Source organism: Schistocerca serialis, chromosome 1 (assembly GCF_023864345.2).
Source record: "Schistocerca serialis cubense isolate TAMUIC-IGC-003099 chromosome 1, iqSchSeri2.2, whole genome shotgun sequence".
Taxonomy (NCBI): domain Eukaryota; kingdom Metazoa; phylum Arthropoda; class Insecta; order Orthoptera; family Acrididae; genus Schistocerca; species Schistocerca serialis.
In genome coordinates, this window is record NC_064638.1 from 15,098,154 (window position 1) to 15,119,860 (window position 21,707).

A 21,707-nucleotide genomic window follows, 5' to 3' on the forward strand; every position below is an offset into this window, starting at 1 on the left:
CCTAGTCTATGAGTGCCCAGCTGTCTGGCACCTGACCCCTCTACCTGCACCCCTAGCTAGCCCACAGATGGCTCCCCACTCTCCCACGAGCCACTAAATGCTTCCCTCCAAACCCCTCCCATCTCTCTCTCCATCTCTCACATTGCCTCAACCCACCCCATCCTACCCCACTCTAAAGCCCCACCTCACTCCAGAACACTCACCATGGGCCAGTAAAGAGCTGGCAGTTGAGCGACCACAGCATAAGGAGACATGCATGCGCATGTGAGAGAGAGAGAGTGTGTGTGTGTGTGTGTGTGTGTGTGTGTGTGTGTGTGTGGGCGCGCGCACATGTTTTCCCTACAGCTAGAAAAAGAAAGTGCATTCTGGAAGCTCGCCAAGTAACGTACCTTTTAGTTTGGAAGGTAGAAGACGAGGTACTGGTGGAAGTAAAGCTGTGAGGATGGGTCGTGAGTCGTGCAAGGATAGCTCAGCACTTGCCCACGAAAGGCAAAGGTCCCAAGTTTGACTCTTGGTCCGGCACACACTTTTAATCTGCCAGGAAGTTTCATATCAGTGCACACTCCACTGCACGGTGAAAATCTCATTCTACATACCTTTTGTTCGTGTGCCTATCGATGAGACAGTGCTTCTGCCTTTTGGTGAGCCATCTCCTTTATTCCTAAATAATTCGTAATTTTCAACAGAAACTTTCTGTACCTTATTGTTGCATCCTACATTACAATATGCAATTTCCACAATATGTGGTCATCTGTGAATATAATGGGGGTAACAACTGTAGGAGACCAAAAACTGACTGCAGTAAGCAAGTTCAAGTTATTGTACGCTGCAGCAGTTACCCAGAGGTGAAGAGGGTCACAGAGGATAAGCTAGCATGGGCAACTCCATGAAACCAATCTTCAGATGGAAGATCACAACAATAAAAACATTTGATTCAGCATACAACAGGCTCCAAACAGCATACACAACCTGTATGCTCAGAAACACAGAAAATCATATTGGTTCCATCAGCAGGAAACTTCAGCCCGTAATTGTTATGGAACACTGCGGCGATTTTGTTCATTAATAAAACCCAAAACTGGGGAGTAATAAGAGAGTATTATTGTAACTTCTTATCAACCTGGTTACCAAAATACATATTAAGAAGACTGGTAAAGTGTTATTTTGAAGGGGTCACTCCAAAGCGCCACGAAAGTATTTGAGCAATGTATAAAATTAGAGAATCAGTGCACAATATTGAAAGCCTATCTACATAATCTATATCTGCATGACTAGTCTGTAATTCACAATTAATTGCTGGCAGAGGGTTCAGAGAACCACCCTCAACCTATTTATCTACCATTCCACTCCCCTACAGCATTTGAGGAAAACCAAACACTTCAATATTTCCGTACAAGCTCTGATTTCTCTTATTTTATTACAATGATCATTTCTCCCTATGTAAGAGGGCTCTAACAAAATATTTTCACATTCGGAGGAGAAAATTGATGATTGAAATTTTAAGAACCTGCTCCAGCAAAATGCTTTTGCTTTAATGACTGCCACCCCAATTCACATGCGATATCTGTGGCATGCACTTTCCTGTTTCCCAATAATACAAAATGAGCTGCCCTTCTTTGAACTTTTAAATGATGTCCTTTGTCAGTCCTATCTGGTAAGGATCTCACACCATGCAGAATACTCCAAAAGAGGACAGACAAGTATAGTTGTAGATAGTCTCTTTAGTAATCCTAACCTTCTAAATGTTTTACTATTAAATCACAGTCTTTTGTTTGCTTTCCCACCGCGTTATCTATGTGAGCATTCCAATTTAAGTTATTTGTAAATGTAATTCCTAAGTATTCAATAGACTTCACAGCCTTTAGATCTGCGTGAATTATCATGTAACCAAAATTTAGTAGATGCCTTCTACTACTCATGCGGATGACATAACAATTTTTATTATTTAAGGTCAGTTACCACTTTTTGCATCATATGGATAGGTAGCCTAAATCATTTTGCAGTCGTTTTGATCATCTGATCACTTTACAAGACAGTAAATGATATGCAAGACTGTAAATGATAGCATCATCTAAGAGGACTGCTCAGATTCTCTCTTAAATTGTTAATGTAGATCGGCAACAGCAGGTGGTCTATAACACTTCCTTGAGGAATGTCAGATATCACTTTTGTTTTACTTGACGATTTTCCATCAATTACTATGAACTGTGACCTTTCTGACAGGAAACCACACATCCAGTTGCACAACTGAGACAATACACCATAGGCACACAATATGATTAGAAAATACTTGTGAGGAACTGTTTCAAAAAGTCTTTTGGAAATCTACAAATATGGAATCAATTTGAGAGCCCCAGTCGACAGCACTTATTACTTTGTGTGACTAAAGAGCTAGCTGTGTTTTAAAAGGTCAATATTTCTGAATCTATCTTGGCTATTTATCAATGAATCATTATCTTTGAGATAATTCATAATATTCAAACACAATATATGTTCCAAAATCCTAATGCAAATCAACATTAGTGATATGAGTCTGTTATTTAGTAGATTACTCCTCTTTTCTTCCTTGAGCATTGGTGTGACCTGAGCAACTTTTCAGTCTCTAGGTATGGATCTTTATCAAATGAGTGGCTATATGTTGTTGTTGTTGTGGTCTTCAGTCCTGAGACTGGTTTGATGCAGCTCTCCATGCTACTCTATCCAGTGCAAGCTTCTTCATCTCCCAGTACCTACTGCAACCTACATCCTTCTGAATCTGCTTAGTGTATTCATCTCTTGGTCTCCCCCTACTATTTTTACCCTCCACGCTGCCCTCCAATACTAAATTGGTGATCCCTTGATGCCTCAGAACATGTCCTACCAACCGATCCCTTCTTCTGGTCAAGTTGTGCCACAAACTTCTTTTCTCCCCAATCCTATTCAATACTTCCTCATTAGTTATGTGATCTACCCATCTAATCTTTAGCATTCTTCTGTAGCACCACATTTCGAAAGCTTCTATTCTCTTCTTGTCCAAACTATTTACCATCCATGTTTCACTTCCATACATGGCTACACTCCATACAAATACTTTCAGAAATGACTTCCTGACACTTACATCTATGCTCGATGTTAACAAATTTCTCTTCTTCAGAGACGCTTTCCTTGCCATTGCCAGTCTACATTTTATATCCTCTCTACTTCGACCAACATCAGTTATTTTGCTCCCCAAATAGCAAAACTCCTTTACTACTTTAAGTGTCTCATTTCCTAACCTAATTCCCTCAGCATCACCTTACTTCATTCGACTACATTCCATTACACTCGTTTTGCTTTTGTTGATGTTCATCTTATATCCTCCCTTCAAGACACCATCCATTCCGTTCATCTGCTCTTCCAAGTCCTTTGCTGTCTCTGACAGAATTACAATGTCATCGGCGAACCTCAATGTTTTTATTTCTTCTCCATGGATTTTAATACCTACTCCGAATTTTTCTTTTGTTTCTTTTACTGCTTGCTCAATATACAGATTGAATATCATCGGGGAGAGGCTATAACCCTGTCTTACTCCCTTCCCAACCACTGCTTCCCTTTCATGTCCCTCGACTCTTATAACTGCCATTTGGTTTCTGTACAAATTGTAAATAGCCTTTCGCTCCCTGTATTTTACCCCTGCCACCTTTAGAATTTGAAAGAGAGTATTCCAGTCAACATTGTTAAAAGATTTCCCTAAGTCTACAAATGCTAGAAACGTAGGTTTGCCTTTCCTTAATCTTTCTTCCAAGATAAGTCGTAAGGTCAGTAATGCCTCACATGTTCCAGTATTTCTACGGAATCCAAACTGATCTTCCCTGAGGTCGGCTTCTACTAGTTTTTCCATTCGTCTGTAAAGAATTCGTGTTAGTATTTTGCAGCTGTGGCTTATTAAACTGATTGTTCGGTAATTTTCACATCTGTCAACACCTGCTTTCTTTGGGATTGGAATTATTATATTCTTCTTGAAGTCTGATGGTATTTCGCCTGTTTCATACATCTTGCTCACCAGATGGTAGAGTTTTGTCTGGACTGGCTCTCCCAAGGCCGTCAGTAGTTCCAATGGAATGTTGTCTACTCCAGGGGCCTTGTTTCGACTCAGGTCTTTCAGTGCTCTGTCAAACTCTTCACGCAGTATTGTATCTCCCATTTCATCTTCATCTACATCCTCTTCCATTTCCATAATATTGTCCTCAAGTGTATCGCCCTTGTATAGACCCTCTATATACTCCTTCCACCTTTCTGCTTTCCCTTCTTTGCTTAGAACTGGGTTTCCATCTGAGCTCTTGATGTTCATGCAAGTGGTTCTCTTATCTCCAAAGGTCTCTCTAATTTTCCTGTAGGCAGTACCTATCTTACCCCTAGTGAGATAAGCCTCTACATCCCTACATTTGTCCTCTAGCCCTCCCTGCTTAGCCATTTTGCACTTCCTGTCGATCTCATTTTTGAGACATTTGTATTCCTTTTTGCCTGCTTCATTTACTGCATTTTTATATTTTCTCCTTTCATCAATTAAATTCAATATTTCTTCTGTTACCCAAGGATTTCTACTAGCCCTCGTCTTTTTACGTACTTGATCCTCTGCTGCCTTCACTACTTCATCCATCAAAGCTACCCATTCTTCTTCTACTGCATTTCTTTCCCCCATTCCTGTCAATTGTTCCCTTATGCTCTCCCTGAAACTCTGTACAACCTCTGATTCTTTCAGTTTATCCAGGTCCCATCTCCTTAAATTCCCACCTTTTTGCAGTTTCTTCAGTTTTAATCTACAGGTCATAACCAATAGATTGTGGTCAGAGTCCACATCTGCCCCTGGAAATGTCTTACAATTTAAAACCTGGTTCCTAAATCTCTGTCCTACCATTATATAATCTATCTGATACCTTTTAGAATCTCCAGGGCTATATATGATTTCTAATGGAGCTATTGTATCAGCATTCTCTGAAAGAAACACAACTGCTTTATGACACTGAGGAGAGCTACTACTAAGTTACTCACAGTTGCAGTTGTTCTTGATTTGAATACTGCAATAATAACTTTGTTGTCTTTGGTGAAGAAATTTCAGAAATCCGTGTTTAGTAACCCTGCTTTAGTAGCACTGTCATCAGTAATATTACCACAGCTATTCCGCAGTGAAGGTATTGGTTGTGTCTTGCCATTGGTGTACTACACATGCAACCAGAACCTCTTTGGATTTTCTTCCAGATTTCAAAACGAAGTTTCACTATGGGAACTATTAAACACATCTTGCACTGAAACCCACTCTAAGTTTCGAGCTTCAGTAAAACATCGCTAATCTTGGAGATTTTGCATTCTTTTAAATTTTGACATGCTTTTTTTCATTGCTTCTGCAGCTGAGTTTTGACATATTTTGTGCACCACCCTTTTAATTTATTTGGTATCCTTTCAATTTATTTGGTATATATCTCTTAATTGATGTCGATACTATTTCTCTGAATTTAAGCCATGTCTGGTCTACACTTACAAAGTCAGGCTTGAAGGAGTAGAGACTAAGTAGAGACCGTCTCCTTGGAAGGCATCAAGTTAATTTTTATATGCTTTCTCATTAAATGCTGAAAATGCTGAAAATTAATAGGGATAAGGTAAACAGAATGTGCAAAGTAAGTGGAAATTACTCGTCTCTTCCCCGATTACAGTGCAATAGAAGATAATACAAGATGTTGACAGATTGCCATATCTCGGTAGCTTTATATGTAATAATGAGGTCACAGATGCAGAAATCACCAGCAGAACTGGAAAATCAGTCCATATGGCAATTAGGTCTGTAATATGCCAACAAAGCTTTGACTGCACTCCTTTATCGTTTATATGTGTGAGACTTGGAAAATGTCAGTAAAATCAGCACACAGTCTCCATGTTTTTCACCAACAATGCTAGAGATGAATTCTGAAGATGTTAACCCAACCAAGTTACAAACGATGAAGTGCTGAGAATAAGAGGTCTACACAGCCTGCACAAAATTATTGTTGAAAGAAGACTGAAGATTGCAGGTTATGTTCTACGCATGTAAGGTGGAAGAATCCCAAAATCAACACTGTTGTTGAAATCAATGGACAGATACAGATGTACAGGAAGACCTTTTAACACCTGGAACTTTTGCAATGAATCTTCAATCCATGGACACAAACTTGAAGGAAGGTGAGAACTTGGCAGCTGATCAAGTGAACTAGTGGAAACCAGTTCCTTGTATGGTACACAGCAAATCTGAGTAAGTTAGTAAGTAAGTAAGTAAGTAAAGTAAGTACAACTGGGGATTTTGCAAAACTGTTGCATGATCGATATTATTGTCTAGATTTGACACTGTTGGACTTCTACCTTTTCCTTGATGTGTATTCTTCAAATTGTGAGTTTTACGAGAAAGCTGATAGATACTTACCAATCAACCTTCCCTGACACGAACTGACATTGTCTCTTTATAAATTCTACTGTGCTAACAATTATCTACTGAGAATCCTCGACTAGGTCTCCGCAGCTCAAGTGAGCCAGTTTCTTTTAAATTTCTGTCTTTGGCTATAATTGTCTTCCAAGTATGGTGACACAACATCCTGTCATGAAACTTTTGCCTTTACACTTGTTTACTTTTCTGGACACTGCCTTTTTCTGCACTGTGCACTAAATACACTATGTGAGTAATGTCCAATCTCCAACAACCAATCGTGAACTGTAAACAGCTGTAAACTCTACCAGGGGACATAACAAACAATTAACATTTGTGTTTTAGTGTTCTAAGCTGTGAGGTCATCAGCGGACAAATAATTTAGTACCTATTCCTGGACAGCCAGAGTGGCCGTGTGGTTCTAGGCGCTACAGTCTGGAACCGAATGACCGCTACGTTCGCAGGTTCGAATCCTGCCTCGGGCATGGATGTGTGTGATGTCCTTAGGTTAGTTAGGTTTAATTAGTTCTAAATTCTAGGCGACTGATGACCTCAGAAGTTAAGTCGCATAGTGCTCAGAGCCATTTGAACCTATTCCTGACGTGCTGTTGTTTGGAACAACAACTGACATGATCCAAAATATTACTTTCTTTTATTATAGCTTCACTTTTATTTTGTCTAATGATTACTAATTTCAGTATCAAATTCCATCATCAAACCACTATATGATCAGAAAGCATAGTGTATCGTTAAAATATTGTTTAATAAACAGATTACCATTATATCATCATTCCTTAAAGTAATGTCCAAAGTGGCAGGACAGATGATTAATTTTGAGTATATACTAAAGTCAGAGTACTGAACCGGATATGAAAGAAGGAAAACCAGAAGGGCAGTGAGAGACGGGTGCCTTCTATCACCTTACTTCCTTAATATGTTCATCAAGGAAGTAATAACAACAACAAAGAAAAGATGACCAGAATCAAAAGGTAATTTCTGGAATACGCCATGGAAATGTGATAGGACCATTACATTTACAATGTATATAAATGATCCAGTAGAAAGTGTCAGAGGCTCCTTAATATTGTTCACAGGTACTACACTTGTCCATCAGAAAGTAGCAATAACAGAAGACAGTATCAATTTGCACAATGACCTGCAGAGGATTGGTGAATGATGTAGGCTCTGGCAGTTGACCCTGCACATAAATAAATGTAACATATCACACACACACACACACACACACACACACACACACACACAGGAAAAGAAATCCAATACTGTACAACTACACTATTAATGACAAATTGCTGGAAACAGAATCTACCATAAAATATCTAGAAGTAACTATCCAGAGCAACCTTAAAGTGGAATGACCACATAAAACAGCAATAGAAAAGCAGATGCCAGACTAAGATTCACAGGAAGAATCTTAAGTGAATGTAAATTACCCCTGTGTCCTTACCCAGTAAGACTGACAGAAGAGAGAAAGAAGATCCAATGAAGTGCGGAGTGTTTTGTCACAGGATCATTTAGTCACTGTGAGATCATTACAGAGATGCTCAGCAACTCCAGTGGTAGATGCCATAAGAGAGCAGTTGTGCATCACGGAAAGATTTACTACCCAAATTTCGAGAGAGTAGTTTCCGAGAAGAGTCTGACAACATAATAGTTTCTCTCATATACAATTCACGAAATGATCACGAGAAGAAAATTTGAGAAGTTAGAGATAATACAGAAGTGTACTGACAGTCATTCTTCCCAAGCACTGTTCACAAGTGGAACAAGGCAGAGGGGATCAGTTGGTGGCATGAGACGTACCCCCTGCCACACACAGTTAGGTGGTTTTTGGAGCATGATGTCGATATGGAAACTTAATTGCATGCATATACACTGCAGATTGACGACATCGCAATAGTAAATCAGAGTAGGAACTAAATAAAATGTTTCAGGCCTTAAATCAAGAAGTGGTAAAACTAAAGCTAAAAATGAATACAAAGAAGACAAAAGTTATGGCTACAGACAAGAAAGGAGGAGGAGGTAGGACTGACACAAGAACAGGCAATGAGCAACTCAAGAAAGGAACTGAAATTCAATATCTCAGTAGCATTTTGCAAGAAAACAATCAATATTTCAAGGCATTCAAGAAAAGAATAGCACAGGTGAAGAGTTCCTTCCAAAATAAGAAGAAGCTGCAACTGAATAAACATATCAGCTTCCACATTAAGAAAATATTTGTAAAGACCTTTGTGTGGAGTGTTCTGACACACAGATGCAAAATCTGTACATTAGAAAAGCCCAAGGAAGCTCGCCTCAGACCTGCTGAAATGTGGTTCTGGAGGAGAAGTACAAGAACTATCTGCATTGACAGAAAAATTAAAGGAAATAGGAGAGAAGAAAGAACCACTGAAAGTTATAGGCCAGGGCAAAGCAAAATACACTGGACACTTAACTGGAGACGATAATCTTTTAAAAAACATTTCTGAAGGCAAGATCGTAGGTAAGAAAACAAGGGGATGACTGAGAACATCCTACTTAAACAATATGATCAATGAATGGGATTTTCTTCACACATGGAGATGAAGACAACTGCTGAAGAGAGGAAGCTGTGGCTGCAGAGACAAGGTTTAACCTTTTGGAAGAGTAAGGACAAACTAATACAAAATATGAGTCTGCATGGTAGCTACATATGGAATAAATGACAACTTCTTGTGTGCAGTCATCAAGTCACTTACTTCAGTAGGTGTCTTATCTACTAAAAGTAAAGGTCACTGTTGTGCTTTCAATAGATGTGAACTGCACCCTGAAAATGGTATGTCTAGTTTGCAGTTGTACAGAAGCTTTTTATTTTGCAAAATGGTTCAAATGGCTCTAAGCACTATGGGACTTAACATCTGAGGTCTTCAGTCCCCCAGACTTAGAACTACTTAAACCTAACTAACCTAAGGACATCCCTGCCTGAGGCAGGATTCGAACCCGCGACCATAGCAGCAGCACGGTTCTGGACTGAAGTGCCTAGAACCGCTAGGCCACAGTGGTCAGCTTTTATTTTGCACAGAAATGTTTGATAATAAGATGAACTGATGCTGGCACTTGCTACTGAAACCAGTAGTACTTAGACACAACAAAAATGTGACTACAGAATTAAGAATAATTTTTCCAAACAATCGAGTATTTTTACCAAAACAACACCACAATAGTGGAAACTTATTTTAAACTAAAGACACAAAAGAAAAAAAGAGAAACTGTAAAGATCTTGAGTCTCATAAGACTCTCTTGCGAGGAAAATATAAGATTTTTAATTGGTAAACTTGCAAGGCATCCTTTTTATGTTGTATAAACTACGAAACTGTTAGCATCGTCAGCTAAAATTTACTTCTTCTGTCTTAATATACCTTCCTTCACTTACAGCTGCAGTGTGGAGACAGCGGTGAGGGTGGGAGCGGGGATGGGGGCGAGGGTGAGGGCATACTGCTTTAAAATGGTGATTCTTGTATTGATATTCTTAACAACAGATTTATATCTTTTGTTTATGAAAGTCTGCATGCGATGACAGCTGCACTAGTAATACCTTCACAGGGTCGTATTCAAGTTGCAAGGCTAGATCTATGCCAACCATGACACGCTCCCAGCCTTTCCTCCTCGTGATCTGGTTGTAGTGTTGGGACTGCAGGGTGTCTAAGCTGATGTTCAGACCGTCAAGCCCTGCCCTCTGCAAGGCAACCAGCTGTCTTGTCAACATGAGGCCATCGGTTGTCATTAAGACACTTTCGAAATCTTTTATTTCCTTCAAGGCACCCGTGAAACAGCAAATTATTCTAAAGAAACTGAAACAAATAATTTGTAACATTGCTGCTGCATATGAAACAAAACTCCAGTTGATAAATTGAAAATACAAATTCCTTAAAAGTTAACTGTACATTTGCCCTAATACAAAGAGATAAGAAGGGTTAATAAACTGAATTGAAGAATGCAAGTTAAGATAGCAATGAAAAAATAATTAGAGGCATAAGATCACCTACTGCAACAGGGAAATGGGAATCAATATGAACCATTACCCAGCTACTGTCAACTGATTCCATGTCTCCATGCACACTGTATAAACCACTGTGGGTTTGTCCGACAAAGTACATTGTTGTACCACACATTATGGTTTTTCCCCATTCAATGCTCATGTGGAGTGTGGGAAGAATGATTCTTTAAATGGTTCTGTGCATGCTGTAATTTATCTTGCCTTCATGGTCCCTATAGGAGTGATACATATGCGGTTATTGTATAATCCCTAAATACCTCACTTAATACAGGTTCCTGAAATTTCATAAGTTAGGTTTTGTCATATATTTGGTGTCTATCTTCATTTGTCTGGCATTTCCAATTTTTAGTAGCTTCTTGATGCTCTCCCATGCATCAAATAAATCTATGATCAATCATGCTACACTATTTTGTATACATTCAATGTCTGCCATTAGCCTTATTTGTTATGGGTCATACTTAAGCAATATTCTAGAATGGGCCACACAAGTATTTTGTAAGCAATGTCCTCTATAGACTGATTGCATTTTCCAGTATCTTACCAACGAATTGAAGTCTGCATTCTGCTTTGCCTACAAGTGAGTCTATGTCACCATTTCATTTCATCCAGATATTTGTATGAGTTGACCAATTAAAACTGTAATTATTTGATAATGTAGTCATACAATACTGTCTTTTTTTTGTTTTGTGATGTGCTCCAATTTACATTTCTGAAAACTTAAACTCAGTTGCCTATCTTTGGACCAAATTGAAATGTTATGATCTGACTCAAATTTGTGCAGATTTTTTTCAGGCAATAATTCATTATAGACAACTCTATCATCCAGGAAAAGTATGAGGTTCCTTATAATATCGTCTTCCAGAACATTAAGGTACAACATTAATGTAATGGTATAAATTACTATAACTGTATAAATAAGTTTATAAGTGTGTAAAATACATTGAACTATTTGTTACAACAAAATATTGTACCGGTATACTCAGCAAGATGTTAAATCAGCAGATAGCTACATTTTATGTTCAACATTTTGTGTACAGCATATATGCTGGAAAGGATTTATACCCAAATTAAATAAATCTGAAGAAATGGTAGTGTGTGTCTGGAAAAAAAATCCATAAAAACTCATACAGTCCAATTTGCTATTATGTCACTGTTACTGAAATATAATACAAAGTAACTGAATTCGATGAACATTCTCAGAGTGCAATATGCCTCAGAGTGAAATGCACAGTAATGTCAACATTATTTTTTAGGCTATGTTTGTGAAAATGGATGAAAGCAAACCACACATTTTGTTCTCAATCTGCGGAAGCATTATGCACTGTGAAACACTGTACTGCTGTTATACATAAAAGCTGTCTCATTGCCAACATCTTTCCCCTGCTGGCTGTTCTACACTTCTCATAACTAATTCAACACGTTGTAAGATATTTTATGCTGTATGACACCACAGTCCAATCTGGTTAGGATAGCATAAAAATAATATATGAATTTCAGTATTGAAACTGGAACAGCAGAACAGCTCTCATCACACTGGATATCAAATCGAGGTTGGATTACAGCCATGGGTACATCATTTCATGCTACTCAACTGAATGTCATATGTCAGAGTTCTTCAACTGTAGTGGCTGGCGACTGGTGGCTGGCGACTGGTGGCATACCCATCTCTTGGCATCCTGTGAACAGGCGTTCTCCACAGGTGACAGATTTGAAGAAAATGCTGGATACGGCAACAGTGGAACACTCTCTGTATCGAGGTAGCTCAGTACAGCTCAGGTGATGTGTAGTCTTGCATTATCTTGTTAAAAGATAACATCAAAGAAAGACTTGTAAGGGATAGAACAATTTATCAGCTTCCTGAACATCCTTCCAACAGCGAGGAAAACAAAATAAACAAGAAAGAAGAACGAAAATACAACGCTGCTGACATTAAACTAGAGATATGTGATGCTGTAAATATGATTCCCAATTACCAAATCGTGAATACGCCCAATTTAAAAATTTATCACCATAATGTGCAATCCCTGCGTAATAAGATCGATGAAATTAACATTCTATTAACACATGAACTTAATGATATCTCAGTGTTATGCATTTCTGAGCACTGGCTTAACCCAGAATTAATCCAGAATACTAAAATAAACAAATTTGTCTTGGCTGCTTACTACTGCAGGAAAAACAGCAAACAGTGTGGGGTAGCAATTACACAAAGGATAATGTAGATTTTATTACACTACCTGACTTAACTAGGGCAAATGTCGAAAAGGATTATGAAATTGCAGCTATAAAAATTACTCAGTTCAACCTGGTTATTGCTACAGTTTACCGATCACCGTCTGGGAATTTTGAACTTTTCTTAAACAAAATGGAGTCATTGCTAAATAAAGTAAATAAAATGGATTGTGAATTTATAATCTGTGGTGACTTCAATATTGACTTCCTCACGAATAGTGGAAATAGGGAGACCATTTTGAACCTTGCAACGTCCTTCAATTTAAAGGCTGAAATAAAAGCAGCTACCCGAGTATCAGAAACTTGTCAAACAGCTCTTGATCAGTTTCTAGTAAATAAGAGTTTACACAACACCTCACTAAAAATTTTCAATGCAGGTTTTAGTGATCATATTGCTCAAATATTAAGCATAAAAGTACAAGGCAGTATTATTAACAACATGTCTTTTAGAACAGCATATCGAAGCTATAATCAGCATAATGTGAACTACTTCAACAACTTATTACACAAAGAAAAATGGCTAGGAGTGTACAAAATGAATGATATAAATGAAAAATTCGACACTTTCGTTGATACATTAACCCATTTCTTTGAACTTGCATTCCCACTGAAAACATTAACCATACGGGGAAACTCTAGAACAAACAGCTGGATCACAAAGGGAATAAGGGTTTCATGCCAGAAGAGAAGACTACTTCATGAAATATGTAACTCGAAAAATTCCTCACCTGTAGTACGCGCATACTATAAAAAATACTCCAAAATATTAAGAAAAGTAATAAAAGCAGCAAAAATAATGCATAATGATGAAATCATTTATAATTCAGCTAATAAATCAAAGGCTATGTGGAGTGTTATAAAAAAGAATGTGGAGAATACAGACAACCTTGGAAAAATATAACACTATCACATAAAAATAAAAAAGTAACAAACCCCTTAGAAGAAGCTAACACATTTAACAACTTTTTCACAGGTGTTGCTGAAAATATGTTACAATCAAACTTTAAGAGCATCCAGGCAAATGAATATAAAATAAGTACATGTAGAGGATCAATGTACATCGGTTCTGTTTCACAAGATGAAGTAGCTAAAGCAATAAAAGGACTAAAAAATTCCAAATCGGCAGGTATTGATGGTATACCTGCAACAGTGTTAAAGAAGAGCGCATCAAACCTAACTGAAGTACTCACACATTTATGCGACTGCTCACTTCAGGCAGGCACTTTCCCTGATGTGTTAAAAACATCAAAAGTTATTCCTGTATATAAAAAAGGGGATAAAGACAATGTAAATAACTACAGACCCATCACAATTTCCTCCTGCATCTCTAAAGTACTGGAAAAAGTTATGTATGAGAAACTTATGAAATTTATAAATAAAAACAGCATCCTATGTAATGAACAACATGGATTCAGAAATAAGAGGTCAACGACAACTGCTGTCTATGAGTGCATCAATTTCATCCTCAACCTGATGGACAAAAAACAGGAAACAATAGGAGTCTTTATTGACTTGTCAAAAGCTTTTGACATGGTGGACCATAAAATTCCGCTATCAAAGCTAGAAAGATATGGTATTCGAGGTCTGTCCAACAAGTGGATCAGTTCCTTCCTGACAAATCGTATGCAGGCAGTGTGCGTCAAGCACACAAATATTGAACTAAAAACTGTATCTAATCACTTATCTGACTATAAACAAATAAATTGTGGTGTACCCCAAGGATCCGTATTGGGACCCCTTCTGTTTCTTCTGTACATAAATGATCTAAGCTTAAATATTGATGCACACAAATCAATCATATTTGCAGATGACACCACGATTCTACTAAAAGGAGACGACGATGAACAGTTACAGCAGACAGTAAACACAGTCACGAAACAACTTAGCAGCTGGGCACAGAGTAATCGGCTTGTAATAAACAGTAAGAAAACCGTTGCTCTAAAATTCCACAATGTTCCTAACAAGGACATGTTTATCCCATCAGTCTCTATCAATGACGAACCAGTTGGTAACAGTACTGAAACCAAATTCTTAGGACTTTGGCTGCAGAGTAACATCAGATGGAACAAGCATATTGAATGTCTCAATGCAGAACTGACCAAAACACGTTATCTTCTTTGTTCATTAAAATCATGCTGTAGTGAGAAAACAGTATTGAATGCATATCATGCGTACTTTCATTCTCGTCTTAGATATGGGGTCACCTTCTGGGGAAACTCTAAAATAGCTAATAGCACTTTTAAACTACAAAAAAGGGCCATTAGAATCTTGTTTGGGTGCAAGCCTAGAGACTCTTGTAAACCCCTGTTTAAGAAATCTGGTATTCTCCTATTACCGTGTGTATACATTATGGAAACCCTTTTGTTCTTTAAATTAAATGTAATAGGCAAGGACCAGAGGCTAAAAAAAACTGTGATATACATGAGCACTTTACCAGACAAAACAGGAACATACATATGACTCAAATCAGCATAGCACTGTGCCAAAAAGGTACTTTTCACATGGGAGTTAAGCTTTATAACAAACTTCCTGAAAACATAAAAGCTATCACTGAGGTCAATACATATGGAAAATCTCTAAAGTCATATTTACAGCATCACTGCTTTTATTCCATTGAAGAATATTTAAATTTATGAAATGTGTTATATAAATACTTGTGTGTAAAGTGTATTATTGTAAGCTTAAATATGTATGCTTTGAAATTACTTTCAGCCTGTATATTTATAACTTGACTTGTCCAATGTCTTATGCATAAGCTGCTATGTAGACAACAGGACCAATAAAATACAATCTACAATCACGGAGCCCTTGAAAATAGGGCACAGGGATAGGCCTTAACAAAACACAAATGCAATGACTGCTGTCCAAATTACTGGAAATGTGAACCAGAAGTTGTGACATATATCCAGTTGCACCCCATACCATCACATCACATGCTGGACCCGCATGAGAATGACAGGTACAATCTGGCCAGGTCTGTTGGCATCAGAGCCTCCAAACACAAGTACATCAATTGTGACGATGTTGCAGAACCGAGACTCGTCTGACACGATGACACAGTGCCATTCCTGTGTCTGGCATTGTTGTCAGTTGCACCGCTGTCAGTTCACCTCTCTCTAGAGCTGCATTAAGGGCTTGACAGTCTGTGCTGCTCCAGATGCCATCACATTGTCTGTGTGGATATCTGTCTCACTGTATACAAGCCCACTTCCTGACTAAATGTACACAACTTCACTGCAGGATCACGTACGCATGAGCGAACACTTGTCTGCCCTCTCAGGTGCTAGTTGGGTGGCACTACTGAGGCCCTGCAAGGCATTTAGCATGGCCCTCCTGAACCTACCAATTCTATGTTGGCACAAAATGAGATTCTGAGCAATGCAAGCAGCAATATAGTGAAACAATAAACCAGAGTCTCAGCAGACCATGAGCCTGCCACTGCCAAATCTGGAATGCTGATAAACATTTCTCCTTCTTCCATTATGCTTAACACGGTCTTCGTGTAAACAACCAACACTGAAATAGAATTTCTGAATGAGAAACCTGCTCCATATGCTTTTCTTGCATACAGAATATGCATGGGAGTGCTGAAAAGTAATGCCTCTGAATTTTTTATTCTGTTCTCAATATCGGTCGAGGTATGACACGTCACACATATTACTTGGTCAACTTTCCCACTTCACTGACTCGTGGCACACCCACCTCCCGGAAACAGATGGAGTCGCAATAGGCAGCCCACTCTGACCAGAGATTGTGAATATGTTTACGGTGCACTTCGAGGAAGAGGCCCTGATGTCAACCAAATGGAAATCAATCTTCTTCTTTTCTTCTTCTTCTTCTTCTGTTATGTGGATAACACACTTGTCATCTGGCCTCATGGAAGAGACAAACTTCTTGACTTCTTTGTACATCTGAACTCCACACGCCACAAAATCAAATTCACTATGGAGACCAAAGAAGAAGGAAGACTACCATAGCTGGACATCATAGTCAGGAGAATAATGGACAGCACCCTGTGCCACAGCGTGTATCTGACTCTATTATTATTTATTATTTAGCGTATGGCTAATACAGACATATCATGATATTACATATACATATGTACATATTGACACACAAGAAACTTAAGTATGTCTTTACAACTGAATATCCAGTCCTTCAATCCAGCGCACTGCATCTGGAGTTGCTAGCAGGAAGTCCTCTTTGGCGCCGTGATAGGCTCGAATCCTGCATTCACTGACAATGTGGTGAACAGTCTGGTATGGAGCCCCGCAGTCACAAGCTGGATCAGGCAGCTTGTTCCACTTAAAGAGAGCATCCCTGCATCGCCCATGGCTGGTACGGATTCTGTTGAGAGTAGACCACGTCTTGCGTGGTAAGTCGAATCCACTTGGAAGTTTAGCACCTGAGAAGATGTTATGCAGGTGCACATCTGTCATTGCTTCCCACCGACCTTTCCATTCTTCAAGAGGTTTGAAATTCTTAGCAACCATGTCAGCAGCATCGCACAGAGTTGGATGACGTGATTTCAGTCTCTTGCAATTTAAAAGTGGCAGGTCGCTATGCACGGGTAGGTTAGAATTCCTGGAGATCTTGTGGAATTCTCTGATAAGGGCAGTACATCTGCGTAGATCAGGAGGCATTTTACCGGTTAACAGTGGAAGCCAATAAACTGGAGTAGATCTGATTGTGCCAGATATTATGCGCATTGTCGTATTCAGCTGGGTATCAACAAGCCTTGTATGATGACTATTCATCCAAACAGGTGCACAATACTCAGCACTTGAGTATACCAAGCCCAGAGCTGAAGTTCGCAGGGTGGTTGCTGAAGATCCCCAGGTAGTTCCGCATAGCTTATGGAGGATGTTGTTTCGAGTCCTCAGCTTTTGAGCTAAGTTAAGAAGGTGTTGTTTGAAGCATAGTGTTCGATCCAGGATGACACCAAGATATTTTGGGTTCCAGTTGTGATGAAGAATTCTGCCTCTGAAACTTACCTCCAGTTTTACGTTCGCCAACTGGTTATTTAGATGGAAGCAACACACTTCTGTTTTACTCACACGGGGTTGGAGTCTCCAGATTTTGAAGTAATTGTCTAATGCAGACAGGTCATTGGCTAAAATCTCTTCTGTTGTCTTCATTTCCTGGTGTTTGACGGCTAGAGCCAGGTCATCAGCATAGCAGTATTTTCTGGACGAAGTGTCAGGTAGATCAGATAGATATAGGTTGAACAGTAAGGGTGAGAGAACTGATCCTTGAGGCAATCCGTTGTTCAGCTTCCTCTCCTTACTTATATTGCTTCCAGTGATTACCTGGAACTTCCGATCACTTAGCATGCTGTTAATCAGTCGAGCCATTGTTCTGCAGGGTATGATGCGGAGAAATTTGTAGATAAGGCCTTCCCTCCACACAGTGTCGAAGGCGGCAGTTAGATCAACAAATGCCACTGATGTTTTCTGCTTCATTTGGTATCCTGACTCTATGAAGGATGTGAGAGACAATACTTGGTCGCAGCAGCTACGCCCTGGTCTGAAGCCTGCCTGATCAACTGGAACGTTCTCTAAGATAGCGCTACTTATTCTGTTATATATTAGCCTTTCAAAAAGCTTGTAGCAGCAGCTGAGTAGGGAAATGGGGCGATAGTTTTCTACCCTGTTGCTGGGTTTGCCAGGTTTCAGAACAGATATTATCTTCACCTTTTTAAACTCAGATGGAAGTTGACCAGTCAGCAGGATGTCAGTGAAGAAATCTGCCAGCCATTTCTTAGCTTTTCCTCCCATATGGATCAGGAATTCTGGGTGGATACCATCGAATCCAGGTGCCTTAAGAGGTTTGAGGTCCTTCAGTCCAGAGTCAATGTCTGAAAGTGTGAAGGGATGGGTATACTCAGATGAGGGAGATGCCTTCTTTTTAAGGTCATGAAGCTGTCGTCTGATATGTCTTGTATGTTTCTTGTCAGGAGGTACTCTTGAGGTGGTAATGATGTGGGAAGCAATTTGGTCTGGTGTTACTTCCGAATTTTTTCTGCATGCTGGTGCACTTCCTCCCAGTTTTCTCAGAAGACTCCATGCTTTCCTGCTCGAGTGGGTAAAGTCCATAGTTTTGACCGTTTCTGCCCATTTCTGCCTCCGAGACATGTCCAAGCTGGACAATAGTTCCGTAGCTATCTCTGGGTCACCACTTTGTTGGAAGTATTGGTACAGTGTTTCACTTTCCTCATTCCATCCTGGAACATATTCTTTTCGGTATCCTCTTGGCATACACTTTTTAGCTGTTGCTGTTACTGCACCAATGAAGCGTTGATAGTTATTATGTGATGGAGGTATCCATCGAATGGTCTTATCCAGTTCCGTTGAAAACTTCATCCAGTCGGCTTTCTGGAAATTCCATCGAGCATGCGGAGTTGATCGTATGACAGGAACAGTGCAGCCAATTTGTATTATTACAGGTCTGTGTTGGCTGTGAGGAAAGGCATCTATCACTTTCCTTGTGGTGTTGATGGGAAAGCCAGTTTCGTTGCAGCTAACAAAGCATAAGTCAGGATTTGAATCCTTGTCCCAAGCAGCTGACCTGAAAGTGCCTTGATCTTTAGTATCAAACACTAGATGAAGATTATTCTCTTCGATCCATTCTGCAAGCATGCTCCCATTTTCATCATTTTGAGAGTACTTCCAAAGTTCATGGTGACTATTGAAGTCTCCTATGTAAATTGCAGGATGTTCTGCTGTGTGTAGGACAAAATCAGGCCATGTTGTTTTGGGTGGTTTGTAAACATTTGTAATAGTAATGCCGTGCAATTGTATGACAACTGTATGTATATCTGCCTCCACACTTACAGAAATCAGCGAAGCTTCGTTTATGTTGTTACGGACATACGTAGCAATTCCATACACCTCGTGGTAAGTTACACCAAGTGCAGAATATCCAGGAATTCGACCTCGGCTTCGGAATATTTCTTCGCTGGAAACACGAGTTTCTTGAATGGCGACGACATCGATATTATCGTCCACCAAAAATTTTGACAGATAGTCACACTTTGCCCTGCTAATGCTTTCGATATTCAGTTGAAGGAGTCTGATAGTTGGTCCAATGTTTCTTGTTAATCTGACTCTATAAAACACATAAACTCAGTTCTCCCTATGGCACTGTGAATAATTTCAATAACAAAAAGTGAGATGAATGTTGCAGCTTACATTTAATTTCCACTTTGGCTTTGTATTCAAGATCAGTCTTACCTGAGAGTGCAACATTACATCTTTAGTTAATTTAATTATATGTTCATTAGATTTTGGTTATAAGGCACGTTTTGCTGCCTAATGTTTCATCTCCAAATACTGGAAACAATCCATGGAGGAAGAGGAGTATGTAAGACATTGTTGGACCAGGTTGGAAGAATCTGTGAATTTCAATACTCTGTAGAAGAGCTCAATCATTTGAAAATAACTTTCAGACCTTGTGGCTATTCTAACAAATATACATAGGGCACTACATTCTACAATATTTGCATCTTTCAGTGAAAAACAAGCAACTAGAGGAAAAGTTCTCTTGCCACTTGTAAAAACGGTCGCAGATCGCGACCTCTGAGTGCTATAAAGAGAAGGTATTGACGCAGTGCTTAAACCAAACAGAAGACCACAACTGCAGCCATACTCAAGCAAATTGCTATGCAGTAGTTTCAGTGAATTTGACAATGATGTGGCTGCTTTCATAGTGGCCCAGTCATACTGTGGGGTACGGAATGCCAGTGACAGGGCTGGAATTGTAGGTAACAGATGGGTTTTTGGCAAAGCCTTGTATCAATACCTCCTTCATTATTGAGCTGAAAAACTGTAAAAAACATTCATGCAGTAAAATCACACAAAAAAATTTCCTATTTCTGCAGGTATTGTGCCTTCTGTTTCTTTTTCATTACAAAAACATATTGATTCAAGTTTATAAAGTCACAACTATGTCACTGTGATTTGTGTAACACACATTCTGGAACATGTTCCAGGAATGTCATGAAACAGACAGCTTTAAATAATTACTCTAGCTCATCTTTCAAGACTTGCATGCCAACAACAACACCATCTATCCAATCTCTTTTTATTTCACTTTCATGAAAAGATTTCTCCACAAAGGATATCATCTGCCATGTAGGTAGTGCAAGAGGAAATTCCACACTAACATTTGGGTAATCAAGTGGATTCTGTGTCTTGTCAGAACCAAGTACAATCAACCCAATTTCATCTTTACCACTGGTAAATATCTGGAAACATATTAAATGGTAAAAATAAGTTTTGTTTATAACAAGTTGTATACCAATAAAAACATCACACACAGATACTCTTTATAAAATAATTTAATTGGATAGATAAAAAATCTACTCACCAAGCAGTGGCAGAACACACACATAAAAGACTGTTGTGATAGGCAAGCGTTTGGAGCCAGTGACTCCTTCTTCAGGCTGAAGGGTTGCAGGGGAAGCAAGAAGGGTGAAGGAAAAGGACTGGAGAGGTCTAAGAAAAGGGGTAGATTTTGGGAAAGTCACCCAGAACCATGGGTCATGGGTGACTTACCGTACAGGATGAGAAGGAAAGACTAATTGTTGGGAACTGCATCGGGCAAGATTCGGAAACCTTAGAGCTTAAAGGTGGAAGACAGGGTAATATGCCAGACAGAGATTACTACTAAAACTGTATATGGTTAATAAGAGTGAGAAGGTAAGTGTATTGTATGCAACAGTTGTGGGAGGGGGCAGTGAAAATAGACGGGAAAGACAATGAAAGATGTAGAAAGCTAAAACGGAGTGAAGCAAAGAGTAATTACAGTGAAGAAAAGCTGAGACAGGAGAAATTAACGTAAATTAAGGCGAGGTGGGTGGTGAGAACCAAGGACACGTTGTAGTGCTAGTTCCCACCTGCGGAGTTCTGAGAAACTGGTGTCTGGCGGAAGAATCCAGGTGGCATGTGTGGTGAAACAAGTGCCGAGGTCATGTATGCCATGTTGTAGAGCATGCTCTGCAACAGGATATTGTGAGTTTCCAGTATATACACT

The 21,707-nt window shown here is 39.2% G+C and overlaps 1 protein-coding gene across 1 annotated transcript in view; it reads right to left on the reverse strand.

Moving 5' to 3' along the window:
* The window catches only part of LOC126460165 (molybdenum cofactor biosynthesis protein 1-like), a 197,400-nt gene that overhangs the window by 97,495 nt on the left and 78,198 nt on the right, over positions 1-21,707 (reverse strand). The window contains 1 exon segment of the mRNA XM_050095905.1: positions 9,981-10,236. Within this exon segment, the coding sequence (XP_049951862.1) occupies positions 9,981-10,236 (256 nt within the window).